We start from the raw sequence: 22261 nt of genomic DNA on the forward strand, positions 1-22261 counted from the left end.
GCCTGAAATGTGGCAAAAGGTTGAAAAGTTCAAGGGGGCCGAATACTTTTGCAAGGCACTGTAGTGTCCCCGTCACTATACTGGGGCATTAGGACCCACAAAGACCACAGGGTGAGTGCCCCCTGCTGGTCCCACTAACACCTCTTCCAGCAGCAACCTTAGTTTTTCCCAGGAGGTCTCCCATCCCGGTACTGACCAGGCTCACACCTGCTTAGCTTTAGTGGGTTGCCAGTTGTGAGTTGCAGGGTGATATGGCTGCTGGCATTAATTCAAGTCACTAGTCAGCTATAATAGTGCTATAGAAACGCAGCATTACCCCATCTACAAACCACAAACACCTGGACGATCAGGCTTGACCACACTGTCCGTTCTCTTTCAGATTCTTGATAGTTTCAGATTTGAGAATTGATATACAACTGATCATCTCAGGACTAACTGTGGCGCTGAGCCTTGAATCAGGAGGTCGTGTTAGCGAGAGGGTGAGGCCCCAGGAGGTCTGGGAGGTTGGGAGTCGGCAGGAGTCTGAGGCCCCAGGTCGGGGGGGCTGCGAGTTGTCGACATCCCAGGAGGTGGGGGAGGCTGTGAGTCGGCGCAAGCGTGAGGCCTCAGGAGACTAAAGAAGGAACACAGGAGTTGAACATGCTGCTCACACCAGCAAGGAACTTTACTTAACTTCTTTTTAACTTCAGTGCGACAACTGAAGTGGACAAATTTCCTGAAAAGATCTGGCACTGAAACATCATGAAGGTATTCATTCATTTTTATTTGCTTGGAAAGCTCTGGATTGATATACAACATTTCATATATTACCTGCCAGATTATCTAAAAACATAATGTCTACAAACACACAAAAAAACTTCCAACCAGTCCATAACCCACACTGTACAGCAGAACTGGAAACAGCAGAGTTCACCTAAAACTTCAAGTGTTCATTCATAGTCATAAAACCATAGAGAGTACCAAATGTAGCTCATCCACATCCCTGTGAGGGGTTTCCTCAGGGCTGGAGGGGAGATATTAACACAGCCTCACCCTGTGGTGCACAGTGTGTGACTTTAAAGTCATCCAGGTTCCTGACACTTCCAGTGATCTGAATAAAAACATGCTGTCTTGGAGTCAGTGACTATGGATGAGGTGCACTGGGATTAAGGATTGTGCATTTTCACTCATTCTGCAGCCACACCTGGCGCCAGCAGTCATTCTGAGAACAGCAGTCAGGTGATCACCAGGCATGCAGCCTGCTCTTGCACTGCCAGGGGCAGAAGCTGGTTGTGCCTGTGAGACACGGACAGCTGCTGACACAGAGCTTGACTCCAGCCCTTGTGCACAGAGTCATCAACCACACCACACACAGGGAGAGCAGAGAGCAAAGGCAGGGAGAGGATGACTGACAAGGAGAGGAGATCTGAAAGGAGCTTGTGAGTGAGCAGGGAGAAGGACAGAAAGAGATCAAGAGAGGTAGACCGATGAGCTCTGTGAGGGAGCAGAGAGGTCAAAACAAGATCAGCAGAGGTAGACTGATGAGCCCTGTGAGGGAGCAGAGAGGACAAGGAGATCAGGAGAGGCGGACTGATGAGCTCTGTGAAGTAATGCTGGCAGAGGTAGAGACAGAGGGCCATGGGGGTGTCCAGATATGTCACTGTGCCATACTGTGGCTCTACCCCTTCCTGGTTCATGGGTCCTGCTCACTGGCCCTCTGACACTGGACAACTTGTGCAGTGTCAATAACAGTCTCAGGAGAGAAAGCTTGTGTGCGTGGGACAGCCTGTACGGCCTCGCCCTCTGTCCTGGCTGCAGGCTCTGCAGCGTCCTGACCAGCTGCCTGGCTCTCCGAGTCCCTGGGCTGGCCCGCTCTCTGGTCCAGGGCCAGCTGCATGGCCCAGATGCTGAGAGGCCGCATGTAGGCAAGCGAGCGGAAGATGCCCTTCTCACAGTAGGCCTCTGGCGTCTGAAACGCCATGCCCAGGCGTTCCCACACTGTGCGGTAACATCCCTCTGCTGTCTTCAGCCCCTCCTCCAACATCCCCTGAGACAGAGGAACAGGGAAGAGGGAGTCAGGAGACTATTACACACCCTAGCCACCATGAACAGAACAGATAGCCTAAAGAACACGAACCTTTGCACCCACAGGGAAAAAACAAAAGATAAATGTGAAAGCAAAAATGTTTTTACAAATATCCTTAAACTATTAAGAGATTTGAAAATGGATAATGTACAAAAAAGTAGCGAAGGACACTTTCACATATATGTGAATCTGTAATCAAAGACCCAGATATTTTAGAGACTATCTGGCTGTCCTCTGATGTGATGTGATTTCCACCTTTAGTTGTGCATCATCCCCCTCTAGTGGTGTAAATAATAATCCAAACTCTGCAAAAGCTCTGTGAAGTTGGCTCTCTTACAAACAGCACAAACAATTAAACCCACCGCGTTACAGCGCCTTATTTCTTTGACATCACTCAGCCCCCCTACACAAAGAAGAATCGAACCCGTCTCATTTGTTTGAGCTGCCTTTGGAATACATTCCTGGCGTTCTATGTGTGGAGTTTGCATGTTCTCCCCATGTAGGCGTGTGTGGTTTTCCTCCATGTTTTCCTGTCTCCTCCCACAGTCCAAAAACTCATACTGGTAGGTTCATTGCCTTCTGGGAAAACTGGCCTTGGTGTGAGTGTGTGCATGTCTGTTTATGTCAGAAGAGTTGAATCTTTAAATACTTTGAAAAGCCTATTGATGATGATGCCTATTTATTTAAAAAGGACTCTTGAGAAACTTTCTTCTGCTGCTTCTTCAGTTTAAAAAAATACTGACACAGCTGCAAAGTATTATGTCATGGCAGCTAAACCCTTGATAAAGAAAATGCAACTGTTTGCTAGTTTTTGCTTTTTAAGGCAGAAACTGCAACTCTTGTGATTACAGTACAATATTGGAGACACATTTAATTTTACTGTTCACACAAACACACAGAAAATACAAGTATTAAATGCAAAATCTCCACCTTGCCCCCAGGACAAACAGAAAAACAAAATTTCAAACAATGTTATTTTCACAGGAAGTTATTCAGTGCCTGAACTGCCCAGACTGTGCTACTACTGGTCAAGTTCACTGTACATAGTGACCCGAAAATTATGGTGCTGTATCTCGGAAACAAAAGCATCTCGGAAGGTGCTTTTAATAGGACAAATGCAGCACTAACGATTCTGAGCGGTTCAGTTCTCCTGTGCTCAAGAGGGGCTGAGTGTAGAGGGGCTGAGTTACGATACACCACAAAACAGAAGAAGCTCTATCTCAGGAAGGAAAGCAGCACAAACGCTACTTTCAACAGCACAAACCGGTACAAAGGCAGCAGTAACGATTCACACCAGTTCGGTTCACCTGGGGTTGTAGGGACATTGAGTGATGTCACACCCCACAAAAAATAAGGTACTAAGGAAATGAAAGCAGCACAAACACTCCTTTCAATGGCACACACCAGCACAAATAAAGCACTAAGGAATGTGATGGGTTTAATCATTTGTGCTGTTTAGAGGGCAGCCATCTTCACAGCTCTGTGCAATGCGCACAAGTGCCTAAGACTCACCAGCCATTCCTGCACTTTTCACATTGTGCGCCAGCACCTTCAAATCTGTCACCCTCACAGCAGCAGCATTTTAATAGATGGGCAAACTTATCAAATGCTCTCTTCTGAGAAACCTTTCAGCCTGCTGATAAGTACGTGATCAGTGCTGTGTTTGTAGTCTGACTCGATCTCTAGCCCAGCCCTCTAGTTGTCAGTTCTCTTATTTCTCACAGGGAGTCATTTGCCGGCCTTCTTACCTCATGGATCATGGTAGCCGCCAGCCCGTAGACTACGCCCACCCACACCTCGTCCGACTGGACGCTGGAGCTGTCTGGCACGCCCTCTGGGCGCATCCCATTGACGGCTCCCATCTGGCCCCCGGCGAACTGCATCACGTTCAGCTCATAGATGGTCTTCAAAGCCCGGCGCACCTTCTCCACGGGAAACGCCTGGGAGATGGACATATGGGGAAAACAAACCTGAGCTCACACAAAAAAACTGAGCAATCACGAGGAAAGAGGAGGAAGGAAAGTGAGAGGGTTGGGCTTGTTTGATATCCATTTATTAATGTCTATCTCATTTACTTTACATTCTCAAATGACATGCCAGTGGTTCACTGTATTTGTTCTGGCAGCCTTTCAGGTGCTCAGGCATCACTGGATCAACTGCCCTGGACCAAGAGGCCCCCAACCCAGAGGCCCTGGAGGAGTAAGAGGGTCGGCGATGGAGAGGGAAAGGTGGCACAGCGCTAGAGGAATGAGACTTGCAAAGCCAGGGAAGAACATGCCAGGGGTGAGGCATCGCGAGGGACTGACTGACCTGGAACTCATCTTCACCCAGTCCAGATGCCCGCAGGAACCACTGTCCTGCGCACTGATCTGACATCACGCTGTTGGAGAACACCCGGCCACTGCTGTCATAGTTATAGTACTGACCTACAGGGTGAGAGACAGGGAAAGAGTGTCATCCTGGCAACTAATCTATTCCTAGCCTGTCCCCTCACTGATATTGCCCCACTGCTCAGTCTGCTCCACCTTCCTCCTAACCAGACCTAATTAACCCAGTAAGAACCACAGTAGAAACTCACAACCCTAACTCAGGAACCAGCACACTAGCCAACTAGTCACCCAAACTTATCTGGTGACCACAAAACTAGCCACAGAGTGTCCGAACAAACTCACTAACCACTACACTAAAAACTAGCCACCCTAACTAACAAGTGACCACCACACAAGTCACTAACCAGCTAGTCACAAAAGCTAACTCACTAACCAGCAAACTAGTCACTCACACTGACCTAGTCACCACATAACCGCACTACTTGTATATGTTGTATACACCACATATAGCAGCTCTACTCATATTGAGTTTATTTCCGTATCTATTACATCTATTATTATGTAACCTTATTTTCATAACCTCAATTTTGTGATTTTTGTGATTTCTGTTATTCTTGTGATTTTTGTGAGCTCGCAGAAAAGACATTTCATTGCCAGCAACTACTGCTGCACGCTGTATTGTTGTGCATTTGATAAATAAACTTTGATTTGATTTGAAAGCTGAATGTAGTAGCACCAGTATAACTGTGTATAAGAATGCTCTTGTATAGGTGTCTCTTGAGCTTCCCTGAGGTCTTTCTGTTGGTCTATATATTGCACAGTCCGCACTGCTGTTTTAAGTTTCAGTCTTACTGTTGTCCGTAGCAAGATGGCCTAAGTAGCTAATGTAACTCTGTCACCTTTAGGTGTAAGTCCCAAGGAGGAGGTCTGAGATTGGACTGATCAAGTAGCCTCAGAGCATCTTCAGAATTGCACCCACTTAACTACCTACTTGGCCACTCCCTAACCAAAAAGCCTCCTATTCATTTATCAGCCAAAGTGGCTAATTACACTTATTTACAATTACCCCAAATACCCACCCGTCTTCACTGCCCCCTTACCATTCCACAGCAGTCTGTCAAAGGAGGAGCTGCCCCTGTCCAGCAGGTCTCTGTAGCGATTGTACACCGGCTCCTTGTCCAGCAGCCTGGCCATCTTATACATCACACATACTGCTGCCAGCCACAGGCCCCCACAGTACGCACTGCAAGAAAGAAAGAGTGAATACATCACACTACAGTCCCCGCAGTACACACAGAAAGAGCTTTAACACACTACCACCCCCACAGTACAAAAAGAGAGAGCTTTAACACACTACCGCCCCCACAGTACACACAGAGAGAGCTCTAACACACTACCACCACCCCAGCACACACAGAGAGAGCTTTTACACACTATAGACCCCACAGTACACACTAAGAAAGCTTTACTACTCTAGTGTCCCCACAGTACTCACAGAGAGACCGAATGCTTTCTTTTAACAAAACTTGAGCATCAGAATCACAGAGCATGTCTTATAATATTTTGTTATGTGATATCTATAAATAATGTTTTTTTTATAAGTGTTCTGTTAAGTGTTTCTGCTTACTCAAAACTGTAATTCATTGGTAATGCCAAAAAGCTCTAGAGTCCCCAGGGCTAATTCACCCCTGTCCTCCTCACCTGGGTCCCCCAGTTAAAACACTGCACAGCCCCCAGAATACCTCACGCCCTGTCCTCCTCACCTGGGTCCCCCAGTTAAAACTCTGCACAGCCCCCAGAATACCTCACGCCCTGTCCTCCTCACCTGGGTCCAGTCACGGTCCAGCCATCATAAGTCTGGTCAGCGTAGCCTGAGTTTTCGATGAGACCGTCGGAATCCTTGTCAAAGCGCATCATTGACTCCATCACAGCCTGAGTAAGTTAATTAGGAAAATAAAATACCACGTCATGAAAGATACAGCATACAGACACTATATAATGATCTCCGATTGGGGGAGAAATACCACATCATGAGAGAAACAGCACACTGTACACTGATCTCAGACAGGGCTGAAACACCACATCATGAGAGATACAACACGGACACTGAGCTTAGACTGGGCAAAATATCACATCAGACACAATACGGCACAGATGAACCACACACTGAGCTCAGACAGGGCCCCAATACCACAGCAGCAACAATACAGCACACAGACAGGAGCTCTGTCATGTCTCCCAGCTCACAGAAATATTGAGTCACAATTTTTGCCATTTTATGTTGTGCTGATTTGACCCTGACACTTCCATCCTCACTGCTATTACATGGAAAAAGCGTATTCCTACACACAGAAGGTATCTGTGCACGATACCTCTCTTTTAAAGTATCTTGTGGAGGTGGCAGGGTCAGGTGAGGGGGCGTTAGTTACTGCTGCATTCCCACCATTGCTAGTTTACTCTCATTTACTTTTACTCTCTCCACCTCGACGTGACTTTACTGGCAGCGAAAGAGCGATGTGGGGGGCTGAGGCGACCGGCGAGCAGAGCTGACCTGGCAGATAGGCCACATGTCCTGCAGGTACTGCTGGTCCTGAGTAAGATGGAAGTCTCTGTAGACGTGGAGCACAAACTTCAGGTTGAGGTCTTTCCAGTCCGCTGTGTCGTGGATCAGATAGGCATTGACCCGCTGCCAGGGCTCATCATCTGAGGAGCAACCGAGACAGCCACATTAACACAGGTGTGTCCTGCCTCCAACGAAACACTCCCCAGAGACAACTACAAATTGAAACTGAAAACACAAACTCAAGATGTAATTAGAAAGGAAACCAAACAAGATGGTGAAGTAAGAGAAGTCAAGATGGAGCAGCGCTGTTCTTCCATCCTGTTTCAAATACACAAGAGAAGACACACTTTTCAAATTCCTCCAGAGAGATGGTTCAGTGTTGAAACTTTTTTTTCACTCTAACTGGCAAACCTGGTGGGAGTGAAAAAGCAGACAGCTGTCATTTGGGTAGATACTACATGAGCACCAGTCAGCACCATCACCATGGAACTGGCCTGCACTGGCTGGCAGGAACTGCAGTTCACTGAAAAAGTCCACATGGTTCTCAACTGGTATAAAGGGGAAGTATCTGTAATATTAATTTTAAACCATAACAAAATAAAGGTCACGGATCAGAAGAAGCGATTTCAATTTCAAACACATCTTGCACCTCTGGTTATTCCACTTGTTTCTTGAAAGGATTCCAGGATGTCAGCTTCAACAGACTGTGTGAATGAGAACACTAAGGCATCCAAAAAAAACCCTCACTTCATTTCATAAGCCACATCCTCAAGATCAATTTCCTATCTTTGTATTAAAGATATACAACTGAAGTATTTATGCATGTACCTACATTAAATGTCATGTCTGCACAAGCCCAGATGATGGATTTATTTTATCTCTGCCACCCTCCTTTTCAAAAGATTTCACAAGTGTGCTTATTAAATTAGAATCAAGATCAGTTCTGGAAGAATAGAAGACCTTGATATTCAAAACTAAAGAGGTGTTTCTTCAGCTCACATTTAGAATGGGAGGTTTAAATGTTAGATATCAATCATGTACATGTTGGTGACTATTGCTGGAGACAGAGAGGTCCAAGAACATTTGTGGAGACCAAGACAGGCAAAGAGAAGGAGTCGGAGACAGAGACTAAAAGTGGTGAGGGAGCGACAGAGGGACAGGCCTGACCTGGGTCTCCAATATCATGTGGGACGACATTCCTGGTCTTGGCAGGAGACACAAGTCCGCTCATCAGGTGCAGCCTCTGAGTGCTGTCTTCCTGCACCACCCAGCCCGCTGGAGACAGGGAGAGATGCAAACAAACTCACTACACAACTCACTGACACACAACACATGGATACACAACAGCCTCCACACCGAGTACTGTCCCTCACCAGCCACTATCTCCACACAACTGTACACAACAAACACCCTCCCGAGCACTCTGTGAGCCTGCTTGGCCCAGACTCACCCATGTCGTACTGCAGACTGAGGGCCAGTTTGGGCCACAGCATGATGAGCGCGAAGGAAGCATAGAAGTGAACATCATAGGTGTTGTACATCCGGTACTCCTGACCTGCACGGCACAGCAAACAGACGGTCTGCTCAGCACAGAACACACTGTACACAATGATACAGACTACTTGATACCTGCTCCTGCAAGAGATGTGAGCTGTGAGCTGTGTAGTTCTTTACAGGGTCCTTCTGAAGGCCTGAAATAGCCTAAAGCCTGAAGAGAACGTATTTAAGTCTATCTTAATGAAGGATATTGGTTCTGCTGCAGAAGAGGAGGAATTCTGCCCTCCCTGACTGGAACCATTTAACACTGGATTAATGTGACACATTCTGCCCTTTTAAAACTAACATAGCCACCTGGAAATAAAGGCAGAGTTCATAAAGGATCTAAACGCTTCTCCCTTTAAACAGATGCTCACTAACAGGCAGAGTTTTATCCCCAGTGTTTTTTCAGGTTGTGCCCTTGGAGGAGGGGAGTTCCTGGGGTATTTTCAGAGGAAGGGGGTCAGAAATCCTGTGACAGTAAAACAGAACAATGAAAACAAAAACGCAGATACACACGACCCTCCTGTACTGAAGCCCCACTTACAGGCCTTACAGACACACTCCAACCATTTACTGACAGCATAACAAATCACTGCTAGATCTGTCCCGACCCACCCTTTCTCAAAAAGGTAAATCATCATATACTCAGATTAGCTAATTCAGATTAGCTTTCTGAAAAAGAAATATATATATATTTTATATTTTTATTTATTAGAATGTTATTTAAATTATGCTGTCGTCTCATTACACGAAAACGAATGTGTGACTCAGTTTAGTTGAGAATGCGGGGTGGTATAATAGATCATTTGACAGGCAGCCCCAGCAGTGTCAGAAGACAGCAGGCAGCCCCCTCAGTGACTCAGGCAGGTTCTGCTTGAGAATCCCTCAGGGTGACACAGAAGTCAAGACGCCACACAAACAGAACAATCAACCCCGAGGGGTTAGTGGAGACGTTCACAGGTTCCTGAAAGTGTGATTGCAAGAGCTGTAACACAACACACAGTGTGCCGGCCTCACCCTCCAGGTAGGCGAAGCGCCCGTACTCTCGGATGATGTTCGGCTGTGCAGGCAGCCCCCCCTCTTCGCTGCGCAGCCCCCCGCTAATGTCACAGTCTGGGCGCAGCTCCACCCACACTGTGCCCCCATCAGCCAAGAAGTACAGCTCATTGAACAGAGCGGACTTATACCAGCTGGGCAGGGACCTGGAGAGTGCAGGACACAGAGAGAGGTGTACTTAGACAAGCACGGGCCTGTGTGTGAATTGTTAACTCAAATCGAGGGAAAAGACATGGAGAGCAGATGAGAAAATAACCTTTTTTTGCTTAGATGGGTCAGCATAGACCTGTTCAGTTTGGTTAATCCAGTCTAAACCTTGCAGTTCAATCTCCCAGTTTAATCTTGCCTAATGACAGAAAGCAGCCCAGTCCAGACTCAAAATGTCCAGTTCAGTAATCTGTGGTACCTGTCCTGTAGGATGGGTCTCTGCCAGTCCTCAATGCGCCTCTCCCAGTCTCGGTACCGGGTCAGAGCATATAGGCTGAGTGCCGGTGCTGCGTCTCCACTACCGCCAAAAAAACGTGTGTACCGCCTGGAATGCAGAACATTACAGGCTAAGACACCCACTGTCACCGGCTACAAGCCCATGTAAGAACAAAACTGCATCACAGTCAAGTAGGCACATCAGAGATCACCAGTTTCCTTTAAAATGAGCTGTTCCGTTGTCTCATTTCTGCCTCTGTACCTGATCTCTCCAATTCAAATTTCAAATTTAGAGAGCAGTATTTGCCTGCCCGATGATTTACAGTGTTGCCAAAGCCATAACAATTAGCAAAACATTCTACATTTAGAACAACAGCATCATTTGACAGGCTCACTCTTAGACTGTGACTGGAGATCACGTACTGGACTGCCAGTTCTATTTAGTTTTTTCACCTCAGCATGGGATTGGAAGCTGTTCGGATTCCGGCAAGTGTGGGTATTGTGGGATATTGTTTATTCTGAGATTCCATACAGTAGTTCCATTTTGTGGGTATACCAGTGGGTAAGGTAGTGCTGTCTGGTTTGTGTGGTAATTTAGTTCACGTTTGTTTGTGCTGTTTCAGCTGTGCTGTCCCAAAATTGGTTGATGTCAGTAAGGTTTTAAGTGGAGCCAATATTTTAATTATTTTCTGCATAATGATTAGCAGCACAAACCAGAGTTGGACTCCGTCTCAAAAAACGATTAAAGGTATCAGCAAAACATTTTGAATTTGCTATCAAATCTATGCTTCTCTCTGTACCTGAGGTGCTCTCTCTCTCCAGCACCGAAGGTCACCTTGGGCATGTCCCAGGCAAGACTGAACTCCAGGCTGTTTTGGCCCATTGCAGCCACCGTACACCGAGCCGCTAGAGCTGCCGCCACCTTTTCTCCTTTCTGAGTGGGAGGACTAGGGCCTGAGAGGTGCAGAGACATGGAAAGCAAGAGAAAAGTTAGTCAGACAGATTTGGACAGAATGTAGTAAAGACCTACAGTGTTAGTACAGCCTGGGTACCAAGACACTGTGCAGACCATCCACAGAAAAGCCAAGACACTTTTCTTTCGAATCTCATTAATCAAAATGCTCTACACTGCAGTACCTGTTTCTCCACAATGTCACTGATTTCTAACATACAGCAGCAGCATGGCGATTTCATTTTTCCAGTTGGAGAGATCGCTGGTGAAAGTAATGGCTGAACAAAGTGGTCTGACAGCAATAAACATCTATGAGTTCCTATTCAAGGAGGCTCCTCAGAGTCTCCCATTTCCCATTTAGACATTTCCTCTAGCCATTGTCGCATCATGCAAAGCGCTATTTGAAGTTTAACGTCTAGTGTGTGACCTCATCACACACGACCAATCCTTCCTTAGATGAAGAACACTACTAATGAAGCATCACCTTCGTACCTCTGATAAATTTATCGTGTTTCTGTGTATTATTGGATTCTGACTGCTAACCATCAGCTTAACACCAGCTGTGAGAGGATCTAGGGGTACTTGCTGACTGTGATGTATTGCTTGAATGTTCTCGGGTGTGCAGTCTGACAGGCTCAGAACTCACAAGCTGCTGACACCTGCCCCACTCTGCCTCCCGAGACCTGTATAGAAGCACTGAGCTGTCTTTAAGACCCAGCTGGAGCAGAACCAGCAGAAAGACATGTTTTAGAAGGACAGAGGGCAGTGCTGTACCATCAGGGGAGCCCAGCTGCCCGTCAGTGATGAGGTCACTCCACAGCGCACTGCACGTCCCCTGAGGACTGAAGGACGTCTGGTGGCTGATCTCTCTGCCCGGCTGGGGACAGACAAGGAGAATTGGACAGGGAATTAGTGGAATTAATAACATGGTGAGGCTATGGCACTACTGTGTTGAGCCGAACAATAACAACATAAACCTGGACAGCAACCATACAGGAACTGACTATTAATTAAGAGCAAATAGCAAGTGAAATTTAATCTACCATATAGATAGATAGATAATACTTTATTAATCCAGTAGGGAAATTGATGTGTTACAGCAGTGCAGCCCAAGACAAGCAAAACAGACATCAGAATAGTTATAAAACAAAAGAATAAATAAATACATAGGTGTGTGCAAAGTGTGCTGATCATAGTCACTGTAAAAACAATAAAATATGTGCAAAACGTGCATAGGTTTATACAGACTGATTGTCCAAAAAGTACAATGGAGTAAACATGCTGTCCATAGAGGAGCAAATGAAGGGCTGACAGTCCTAGCCTAGGGCAGCGTTATACACCCTGACAGCTGCCGGGAGGAAAGACCTGCGGAAACGTTCCCCTGAACACCGTAGCTGGAGCAGTCTATTGCTAAAAGTGCTCCGCTGCCCAGTAACAGTCCCATGAAGCGGAGGAGAGGTGTTGTTCATGATGGCTGTGAGTTTGGTCAGCATCCTCCTCTCAGCCACCACCTCCATGGGGTCAAGGCTCATCCCCAACACAGTGCCAGCCTTCTTGATGAGTTTATTGAGCCTATAAATAAACTATATAGGAAGGGAAGTGTGCAACAGCACAATAATGTAGTTATTATTAATGACCCAAGTATTTTCAGGGCGATAATGTTGCCATGGTTACTTGCCATTACAAGCAGTACTGCTACAGTGCCTAAGGTGTCCTGTTGTCATGGCAACCTTCCTGCCCTATTGACCCTGTGGAGAATGACTTTCCTATCATCGCTATTAGAACACACCTTCTCCAAGGTTCTCCACCCTTGCTCTGTCCAGGGCTATGGTTTCCCACCCACCCACTCCACAGCGGCTATGGCCACTGCTTTCATGGTCCCCTACCTGCTCTCGTGCTGCGATGGCCAGGGTGTAGGGGTTCACAGAGGTGCAGTGGTGAAGCAGGACCCCAGACACAGCCTCCCCGTCCTTTTCCAGGTGGAACGGCTCATTCCAGTGGCCCTCTATCTTGTCATCCTTGTGGCCTGTCCCGTTGGTCATGGTGAACATGATGGTGACCTCCAGGGCAAAGTCGTTCCTGTTCTCCACATCCCAAACCAGCACGGCAGCTGGGAGACTTGAGTCCTGAGGGAGAGATTACTGGGAGAATAAACCCACCATCACTGCGAGCACATGGCGGTGCCAGTATCCTATGTCATTTGTTTGCTTTGTCCCATTTCAGATTGCAATTCTGAGCTTTTCAAAAACAAACATGGTGATATCAAAGAGTGGCATCACTCTCTATATGTCGCTGGTCACGTTCTCCATAGAGTTAATATTTAGTACTGTGATCAAATGCTCAGTAACTCAGCAACAAACAAATATATACCAACGGGAAAAAGAAACGCAACATTTTCTGGAATAAGAATACTATAATTATAGATTATGTACTTCCACAAAAAGTTGCCAATTTAATTTAAGTCCTCTGGCCACCAATACAGCTTGTGCAGTGAGGCATTGCAACTTTCCAATCACACGAAAGCTCATTAGGTGCACTTTTACCTAACGAGGTCCAGGCGGAACAATGTCTGATCAGGTCACATTTAAGAAGGCCGTAATTCAAAGCTTAGGTCACTGCAAGAAAAAAGGCCACACACAGTCAGTTTTCTGTGCATTTCTGTGAATGACTCAAATGTCACCAGAAGCAAGGGAGAGGGCCATTGACATGCTGCAGGCAGACATGTCATGTGCCAGCGCTGCCAGACACTATGGAGTAAGCCGCTCCACTGTGTCCCGACTGTAGAGAAGGTTTCAGCAGACCGGCAGAACAGATGACCGTCCAAGATCCGGTTGCCCTCAAGTGACCACACCAGAGCAGGACCGACTGGTCCATCTGAGAGATCGTTTCAGATCTGCCACCCGTACTGCTGCTGAAACTGCAGGCAGACACAATGCCCGCACCAGTGACAGGACAGTGAGGCTCCATGCTGCTGGCCTTAGAGCAAGGCGACCTGTCAGAGGCTCTCTGCTCACACCTCCTAGACGTCACACCTGACTGGCTTGGGCCAGACAGAGGCTGTGATGGACTCGTCAGCATTGGCATCAGGTCCTCTTGACAGATGAGTCACTCTTCAGCCTGTTCCACGCAGACGGCAGGGCCAGAGTTAGGAGGAGGAGGAGTTGCATTTCTTTTTTCCCCATCAGTATATATACACAGAGAGAAACTAAAGTTCAATAAAGGGGCAGAAAAACAGCAGATGAGACATCCAACCCATCATGCTCCTTTGACAGTTCAGCTGAGTGAAAATAAAATGTCATCCAGCTGTTTGTTAATGGCCAAGAGCTTTGACCTCAACCTGACTAGGAGGCCCATCCCATTTACCCGCTACTCTTTGCAGAAAGAGGCATGGATTATTCTCTGTCTTAAATTAATCAGTTTGGGACCCTGTGCCCTTATTTCCCTAATAAGAGTAAAATAGTCCTCTGGGCTGACCCTGTCTGTACCCCTTAAAATCTTCTAGTATTTACCTTATATATAAATTTCTTCTCAATCTCCGTTCTCGACTGAAGAGATTTATCTACCTTAATATGCATATACAGTACACTTCTGAGACCAGATATCAGTTTTGCAAATTCTAATTTCTAGTTTCCCCAAGACTTCCCTGATGAGGATAGAGAAAAATCTATGAAAAAAACATCCAAATCCCTTTCATGTGTTCACGCAGCTCAGAATCATACATGTGATATGTACAGTGTGTTCAATCTTCTTCACTTTTCAATGTTAAATTTCATTAGACAAGTGTCTGCCCCACCCATCTGCTTTTCTGTATTTCCTTTGCCACCTTTTCCCTCTATGATCAATAAGTTTAACTAGTTTGTCAGCAACATCAGAATCTAAATTGTTGATATAGATCAACAATTTACTGAGGGCAAGAAGGGCAATGGGCCTAAAACAGATTTCTGTGGTACACCACTACTTACATCTACAGAGTTAGAAGCTGTCCCTTAAGATGACACACTGTCAGCTTTCAAGCAGTTAACGATCCAGGAGCTATATTACCTTTCCCAGTTAAAGTTTTTGAGTACAATTTGAAAATATTAATTAAAAAAATATTATATAATGTAAAATATAATTCTAGAAATATACTGTGTGGATGGGATCTAGTGCTATTATCAACTGATCTTGCTTCTTCTTCCATGAAGTCGAGCAAATGAATTAACACTTTCTCTAAATGACTGTTCGCCATGCCCTTAAAGGTGAGCTGCAGTCCCGACTACTTATGACACTTCGGTAACAAAATACAATGACAGTATTGTGAAATTTTAGAAATTCTAAATTAAGTACAAAATCGTGAACTTTGTGAAAGTACTTGATAGTAGCCTTGTTGTCAAAAACCACTGGTCTCGCCACAGAGGAGAGTAAGAGTTTGTGAGAATTGTGACGTGAAGCAGCCCTTTCTGCTCACTAGTCACTGTAATGACTAATGTAATGGACGAGCGAATAAGTACAGGATGTGCAGCAGACATTTTACTGCATGTTCCAACGTCATCTGCATGCAGAGTTAACAAGTTGTATCCATCTGAAAATACTTCTATTGGATTAAAAAGAGATGAATTCACAAGCCTGCTTATTAACAATGTAATAAGGCCGCTTCACATCACAAAGTTTGTTGCCTCAACCTAAATCGCAGAATATGGCGCTGCACACACCTGGAAATTACCTCTATTTTATTATGTAAATTGGAGGTTTTACAAGTTAAAATTCAAGATTCAAGATTTCTTTATTTGCTATATACAACAAGTGTATTGGAATGCTTACTCGTTACCCAGTAACATTAGAGGAAAAAAAAATAGGCACGAATGACAAACGGACATGGACAATAAATTTAGACAATAGACATTAGAATACAGCCAAAACAGGACATAGTGCAAACGTGCAGTACCTTAAAGTACAGGTGCTAATATGTGCAGGTGCTAATTAATTTGAGCTGTTTAAGATGCGGACTGCTTGGGGGAAGAAACTGTTTTTGAACCTATTTGTCAGTGTTCTGATACCGTGATACCTCCTACCAGAACCCAGGGGTGAAATCAGATCGTGGCCAGGGTGAATTGGGTCCCGAAGTATAGCTCAAGCCCGGTTGTGGCAACGGTTGAGATATATCCGGTCGATGGACGGTAGTGATTTTCTACGCGGACCTCACAACCCTTTGTATGGCTTTTCTGTCCTGTACCTTGGCTCCACCATACCACCTGTCAGGACACTCTCAATCGTATTACTGTAAAAATTGGTGAGTGTTGTCTTGCTCATCCCCCACTTCCTTAACTGTCTCAGGAAGTGAAGGTCGCTGACCAACACTGTTACTGTGACAGACGCTGTTATTGTGTACATTTTACTTTCATTGTAGTTCAAAATGCACTCATCATTGCCAATTCTTTCTAACCCCAAAACATAAAGATAGGCTTGCAGTTCCCCTTTTAAATGCCAAGTTTTCAGTATTTAGCTCTATAGCTTCTAGAGCTTTAGCTGTAAGAGATGTAAAACTGATTGGTTGGTAGTTTCCTGGTTCTGTATCGTGCCGACTTTTAGGAATTAGTGCTACAATACAGTTCTCCACTTGGTGGGTACAGCCCCAGTCTAAGCGAGAGGTGAAGTACCCTAGCTGTCAACAGCCAGAGGACCTCCTCTCATTTGCCATCGCCTGCTTGTGTGACAGAGTGCGGATACCTGGTAGTCGTGTGGTATGATGGGAGACACCTGCCGGCAGGTGAGCGTGACGTTCTGCCCCGGCAGGTCGTAGACAGTCCAGGCACGGGGATACAGGGCGTGGTAGAAGGCGTAGCTGCCACAGTACCCCCAGTTCCAACCCTGCAGCGTGGGGGGGCGCTCTACCGAGAGCACCTGCTGGTACACTGTCTGTCCTCCGCGCCGCAGGCACACTGTGAACTGAGATGAAACGGGATGGAGGACAGTGAGGAACTGCCTGAGACCCCCCCCCCCCCCCCCAACGCGCCACAAAGCACAGACGGCCTTCCTGAGGGCAGGCCTGTATCCCAATACCCTCATCAAACCACTGTTCAGCTCCTGTTAATGTCCAGCCCTGTGCAGATTACAATAAAACAACGAAACAAGAGTCGGTGTGATGCAGCATCCTCACATTACACCCCAAGTATCATTCTTGTTAAGGTCCTCACCTTCTACACTTGATTCTTTATCCTTCCCCTCTGCTTAAAGCCAGCTCCAATGGCCGTAGTACAGAGAGCAGATGACTGCACTATTTTATAAATGGCACTGCCATGGCAACCACTTTATAATCAGACTAAGACACAGCAGCTAAAATATTGATAAGAGATGAATAATTGAACATGCCCCCTTTGCTTAGACTCCCTCACTCTGTCTCCAACATGCCTCCCAACATCGCCTGGCAGTGAGGGGAGAATGCAGCCTTCCTGAGCCCCTCCACTCCCCATGCTCTCAGACTTACCTGGTTAGCAATAACTGTTTTGTAGTGGTACATTCCAGGGTTCAGCTGCCACCTGCAGAACTCCCCCCTCCAACCTCGAGTGATGGTACCTCCTCCAAACCCTCCCATAGGGGCACCTGAAAGACCGAGAACAATGTGCTGAGAAACTAAAGCACATTCAACAAAACTGCACCTCATACCTTTGAGCACTTTGATGGAGTAGAGCTCATACCATAGATCTGTCTCAGGGGGAGGGCGTTAAACATGTCAATGAAAGGAGCCTTCTTCTCCACTTGAGTCTTCCTGTACCACCACCTCAGGTACCTGCAGGCAAGCAGAGACATCATAATAATAATAATAATAATAATAATAATAATTGCTTATACTTATATAGCACTTTTCTGGACACTCCACTCAAAGCGCTTTACAGGTAATGGGGACTCCCCTCCACCACCACCAATGTGCAGCATCCACCTGGATGATGCGACGGCAGCCATAGTGCGCCAGAACGCTCACCACACAGCGCCCCCTGCTGGCCCCACTAACACCTCTTCCAGCAGCAACCTGGTCTCCCATCCAGGTACTGACCAGGCTCACACCTGCTGAGCTTCAGTGGGTTGCCAGTTGTGAGTTGCAGGGTGATATGGGTGCTGGCTGGCTATAACATCGTGGCCCCTGTCAGCCTCTGGCCACAGTCAGTCGGTTACAAGCCCTCTGTCTGTGTCAGCATCGTGACTGCAACCACTGTCACACGACCGCCGTCATCTGACCACTTTACATTTTCCCACAGCTCAGAGGTCCATTGCCACTCCCACTCCATGAAAGCTCTCAGCAGACTGTTTTTTAATGAAAATGGATGGATGCACTCCAGGTTATAATTTGCAGTCAATTGATCTGCGGTTGCATTTTGAATCGCACTTCGAATGAATACACAGATATCACGATTCTGGAATACGTGTTTCTGCTCAATAATGCCCTTTGCTGATGATATCTTTAATTCGCATTTCAATGTCGGCACCACTGCTTGTGACACATAAAATCATTAGGAGATTCCACTCCCTTGGCCTGTCCTAGTATGCAATCCTCCTAGCCTTCCCTTCCCTCAGACTGGAGGGAGTCTAGGTGGCTCTCCTTTACTGTGGCTCTGGAGCAGCACTTTGTTGTAAAAATTGAACACAATATTCCAAAGAGAGGTCTAACGATTTTCTTGAATGCTTTTAACATGACTTCTTTCGTATAGTCTAGTGTTTATGTGCATACTGTTAGTTATGCACTCAGATGTATATAAACATTAGTTGGCCTCTTTGTTGCATTCCCGCAGTATTTAGTGTGGGCTGAGTCGATGTAAACTCCTAGATTTTCTTCCTACATTCTTCCTTTCAGCTCCATACCACCCTTCTGATACTGGGATTTCCTCTCCCTGCTCCCCGTGTCTATAGCTTTACATTCAATCCACTTCAAATTTCATTTGCCAGGCCTTGTCCATTCCTGTGTTTTGTCAGTCTCCTGATACGGCTTGCACCGGTTGCTAGACTGTTTGCACCTAGTTTTACAGCACCTGTGGATCTGACCTTTACTCACTTTTGCAGAGTCCAGATGAGAAAACCAGATTGGCAAGAACAGCATTCTCACAACTAAGCCCTGTGTTGCTTCACTGAAGGCCTCAATCTGAGGGAACAGCTATTATTACTACTCCCCTCTCTTTTATGTTTTTGTTGTGGTTTTTTTTTCCATGCGTACTTTTGTTTACATTGAAATCTTGGAACTGTAAGCTCGTAGGCAGAGCTTCATGTGGTATCAATCAAAATCTTTCTGAAAGTATCCTATATTGTGCCCGACTCCCGAAAGCTGTCTAGTGCACTAGATTCTTGCTAAAGTAACCCGCTAGATTTATTTAGGTACAGCCTACTCTTATAAACCAATGCCAATTATCTCTTAGAACACATTTTCATTTCAATAATCTTCTTATTTAGTTCTTTGATTTTTCCTCCCCTTAACTGCAGGAACACTAATGCTTCGTAGACCAGTTTTATTGCCCTAGCTCTGGAACTGTTTATCTCCCTGTCACTCATTAATCCACACTGACAAAACTCCCACACATGTGCTGTGGACGTTGCCCGGACAACCACAGCACTCTGCCCTCTCACACACTCTTAACTTCACACACCACCAGACACACAACCCACACCTTCTCTCTTCAAGGTGCAGCTGCTGTACACGGAGATCCTCCTGAACACACCACTTCTGCACACTACCCACAGGCTGCCTGTTTGTCATTGTCTCAGTCACATAATTTCATTTCTAGAACAAGCCTCTGCTTTAAATCAGCAGAATATATTTCATCTACCCCCATGTGAGTGAAGCTCAGCAGTCCCACTGTGTGGCAGACCAGGACCAGAAGTCAGATAGTGTTTCACCAATTACATTTATAACACATTTCTGTGTCTGGAGATATATGAAATAATAATCAAGTGTCTAAGAGCATATTTAATCGTGCCACAGGCATGCAGGCCACTGAATTGAGAGGAATGCAAGTTTTACCGAGAGGTATTTTAACCCGTCTTTCTTGTGGTTCTCTGCATTCAAAGCCTCACTGAGCTACACTGTTGCTTCAGCCACTGGCTAGGCAGCCTGTACCAGAGTCCCCAACACTCCTGCACAAAGGAGTGCCTTGTCAGACTGGAATGCACTAATTTCCTAATCAGTTCATCCTAATCTTTGGGTTGCTGGCCTCACCCTGTGTCCCCAGTCTGGTGACTCTGCCCAGGCCACTCTGGGTCCACACCTCTCCCCCGAACACACCAGGCTGACAGCCATCAGCTCGTCCACCCGCTCCAGTTCCACAGCACATGTGCTCTCAATTGCTTTGTGTAACCAGTTTCTGTAGCAGACCACATTGCCTGGCAGAGTCAAGGAATATATCCCTTTTACTCCTGTTGACTGTTCACGCAGATTTAATCAGAATAGCAGCCAGCACCTATGGAGCAGCAAGGCTCGGGCACCTGCTGTGCAGACAGACGGAGAGAAGAATAGTGACAGACGGACCAGCCCCCTCACCTGACCCCCAGCCCCAGGTGCTCCACTATGTTGGCCAGCGACACGTCTCGCGCCTGGAAGGGCTTCCTCTTCTCCTTGAACTCGTGCGCCAGGCAGATCCGCCAGCCTTCCTCCGGCACCCCGGTCCCCCGGGCCGAACCCTGGTACCGGCTCATGAGCCCGGCCGTGGAGCCGCTGTCCCCCGCCTCCATCACTGCGGAACGCGCTCGAAACCCCGGCCGCCGAACAGGCAATGGATACGGCAGTGGGAATTCCCGTCAACCGCAGGCGTTCACTGTGTAAACAACTCTCTGTCCCTCTCTGTTCCCACTGTCACACGCCTCTCCCGGGCGAACAGCGACAGAGCCCAGCAGTTTAGCTATACGGGACCGCAGCGCCTTCAGCCACAGGCGTGGTGACACGTCTGTGATGCATTGCAGCTACCGATAACAAGGAAACTGAACTATAAAAAACAACGAAACCTTGAACCTCGGCTGTAGGCGCCGGTTTTATGTAGCGAGGCCTCCGTGTCGATTGTCCTGCTGCACCCAGAGAGAGCGACACGCTGCGCACTTCATCACAACCAGCGCCGACTGCGCAAATCCGAATTAATGATAATTGATCATCGATAAAGCCGACTACAGTGCACTGCCGGACAGACACAGAGGAGCCCAGCTCACTCCTGCGCCTAACAACTGCTGCTCTAATTAAGAGTCAGCCAGCACCGGTCCGACCTGTTGTCGGTGTGTACAGTGGGCGTGGATCACGCACACGCCTGCCGCGCTAGCACATGCAGTCAGTCCCCGTGTCACTCTCTGCAAGTAAATTGAAATATCATGACATGAAACGGTCCTGTATTTGCATGGCCGCACCGGGCAGCACCGCCACGGCAATTTCAAGCTCAACACATCATGTGACGCAATGCAACACAGCGTTGTCCATCCTCTCCGCCTCGGCCCCGGCCCCGGCTCGGCACTCTGTGCGGATGGTGCTCGACACTGCGGCGACGGCCGCGGGAGACCCCGCACTGCAGCGGTGGCTGAGCTGTTGTTGTTTCAGCCGCTTCTCTGGCGCCGAGCGCTGGCAGCTCAAGGGCCCGGACGCTGCCGTCTGTGGGAGCCTGTGTCCCTGGCCCTGCGTCCACGGCTGCGTGTCATTACTCTTTAAAATTAAATTCAACTTGGCTTTAATATCCCCAGCCGTATTGCTCAGGCTGAAGACAATGCCCTCTGCGCCAAACCCCCCGGCAAGCCTTCCCGCAGGAACAGCTGTCTCTGGGGTCAAGCTGAACTGCAGGGATCGCGGCACAGGCTATCCCAGATAACTGGGGAGGACATGGAGGAGCATAAAGGCCTGACCCACAGTCTCCGACAGCGCCACACACTGAATCATATGGTTACTAATTTTAATCACGGTAATCGAATGTGTGTGACCACGTAAGCCCGTTCTGTTTAGGATGTCGGTGTTATCAAGCCAGGCTGAACCGGCGACCACCCCTCAGACCCGCAGCTCTGTCTGCTCGTCCTACCTGTATGGAAGAGCGCAACTCACCTAGAACGCAGGGATTTTATGTTAACAGTATATTTGATCTCATTTAATTATGTGTGCAAATAAAATAGTTATTTTTTTTAGTTATAATTAATTTATTAGTTCAAGGAAATTTACCGTCGATTGTGCTTATACTTAAACTGTAACTCTAGTACTTCTTGTGCTCTTAGCACCCCCTGTAACGTGAAGTTGATTTTCACAGCCCATGACGTTAAGATGCCACGGAGCCATGTCTGTTGGCCGACTGGAGAGTTTCCCTGAAATTGGACGCGATCACCCTTGTGACAGGATAAATCATTATAATTAG

The 22261-nt window shown here is 46.9% G+C and overlaps 1 protein-coding gene across 1 annotated transcript; it reads right to left on the minus strand.

Annotated features, from left to right (window-relative positions):
* Nucleotides 1-742: 742 nt before the first annotated feature.
* Nucleotides 743-21875, minus strand: gba2 (glucosidase, beta (bile acid) 2). The gene is made up of 17 exons (XM_015344696.2): nt 20428-21875; nt 17603-17694; nt 17392-17507; nt 16635-16853; nt 12815-13054; nt 11703-11805; nt 10777-10930; nt 9960-10085; nt 9515-9699; nt 8409-8513; nt 8126-8233; nt 6947-7098; nt 6221-6327; nt 5496-5638; nt 4376-4491; nt 3814-4005; nt 743-2026 (listed from the first exon to the last, which is right to left on the minus strand). The coding sequence occupies exons 1-17, from the start codon at nt 20616-20618 to the stop codon at nt 1673-1675; spliced, it is 2703 nt and encodes a 900-aa protein (XP_015200182.2). The 5' UTR covers nt 20619-21875; the 3' UTR covers nt 743-1672.
* Nucleotides 21876-22261: the final 386 nt, after the last annotated feature.

The sequence above is a fragment of the Lepisosteus oculatus genome, chromosome 1 (assembly GCF_040954835.1).
Source record: "Lepisosteus oculatus isolate fLepOcu1 chromosome 1, fLepOcu1.hap2, whole genome shotgun sequence".
In the NCBI taxonomy this organism is placed as follows: domain Eukaryota; kingdom Metazoa; phylum Chordata; class Actinopteri; order Semionotiformes; family Lepisosteidae; genus Lepisosteus; species Lepisosteus oculatus.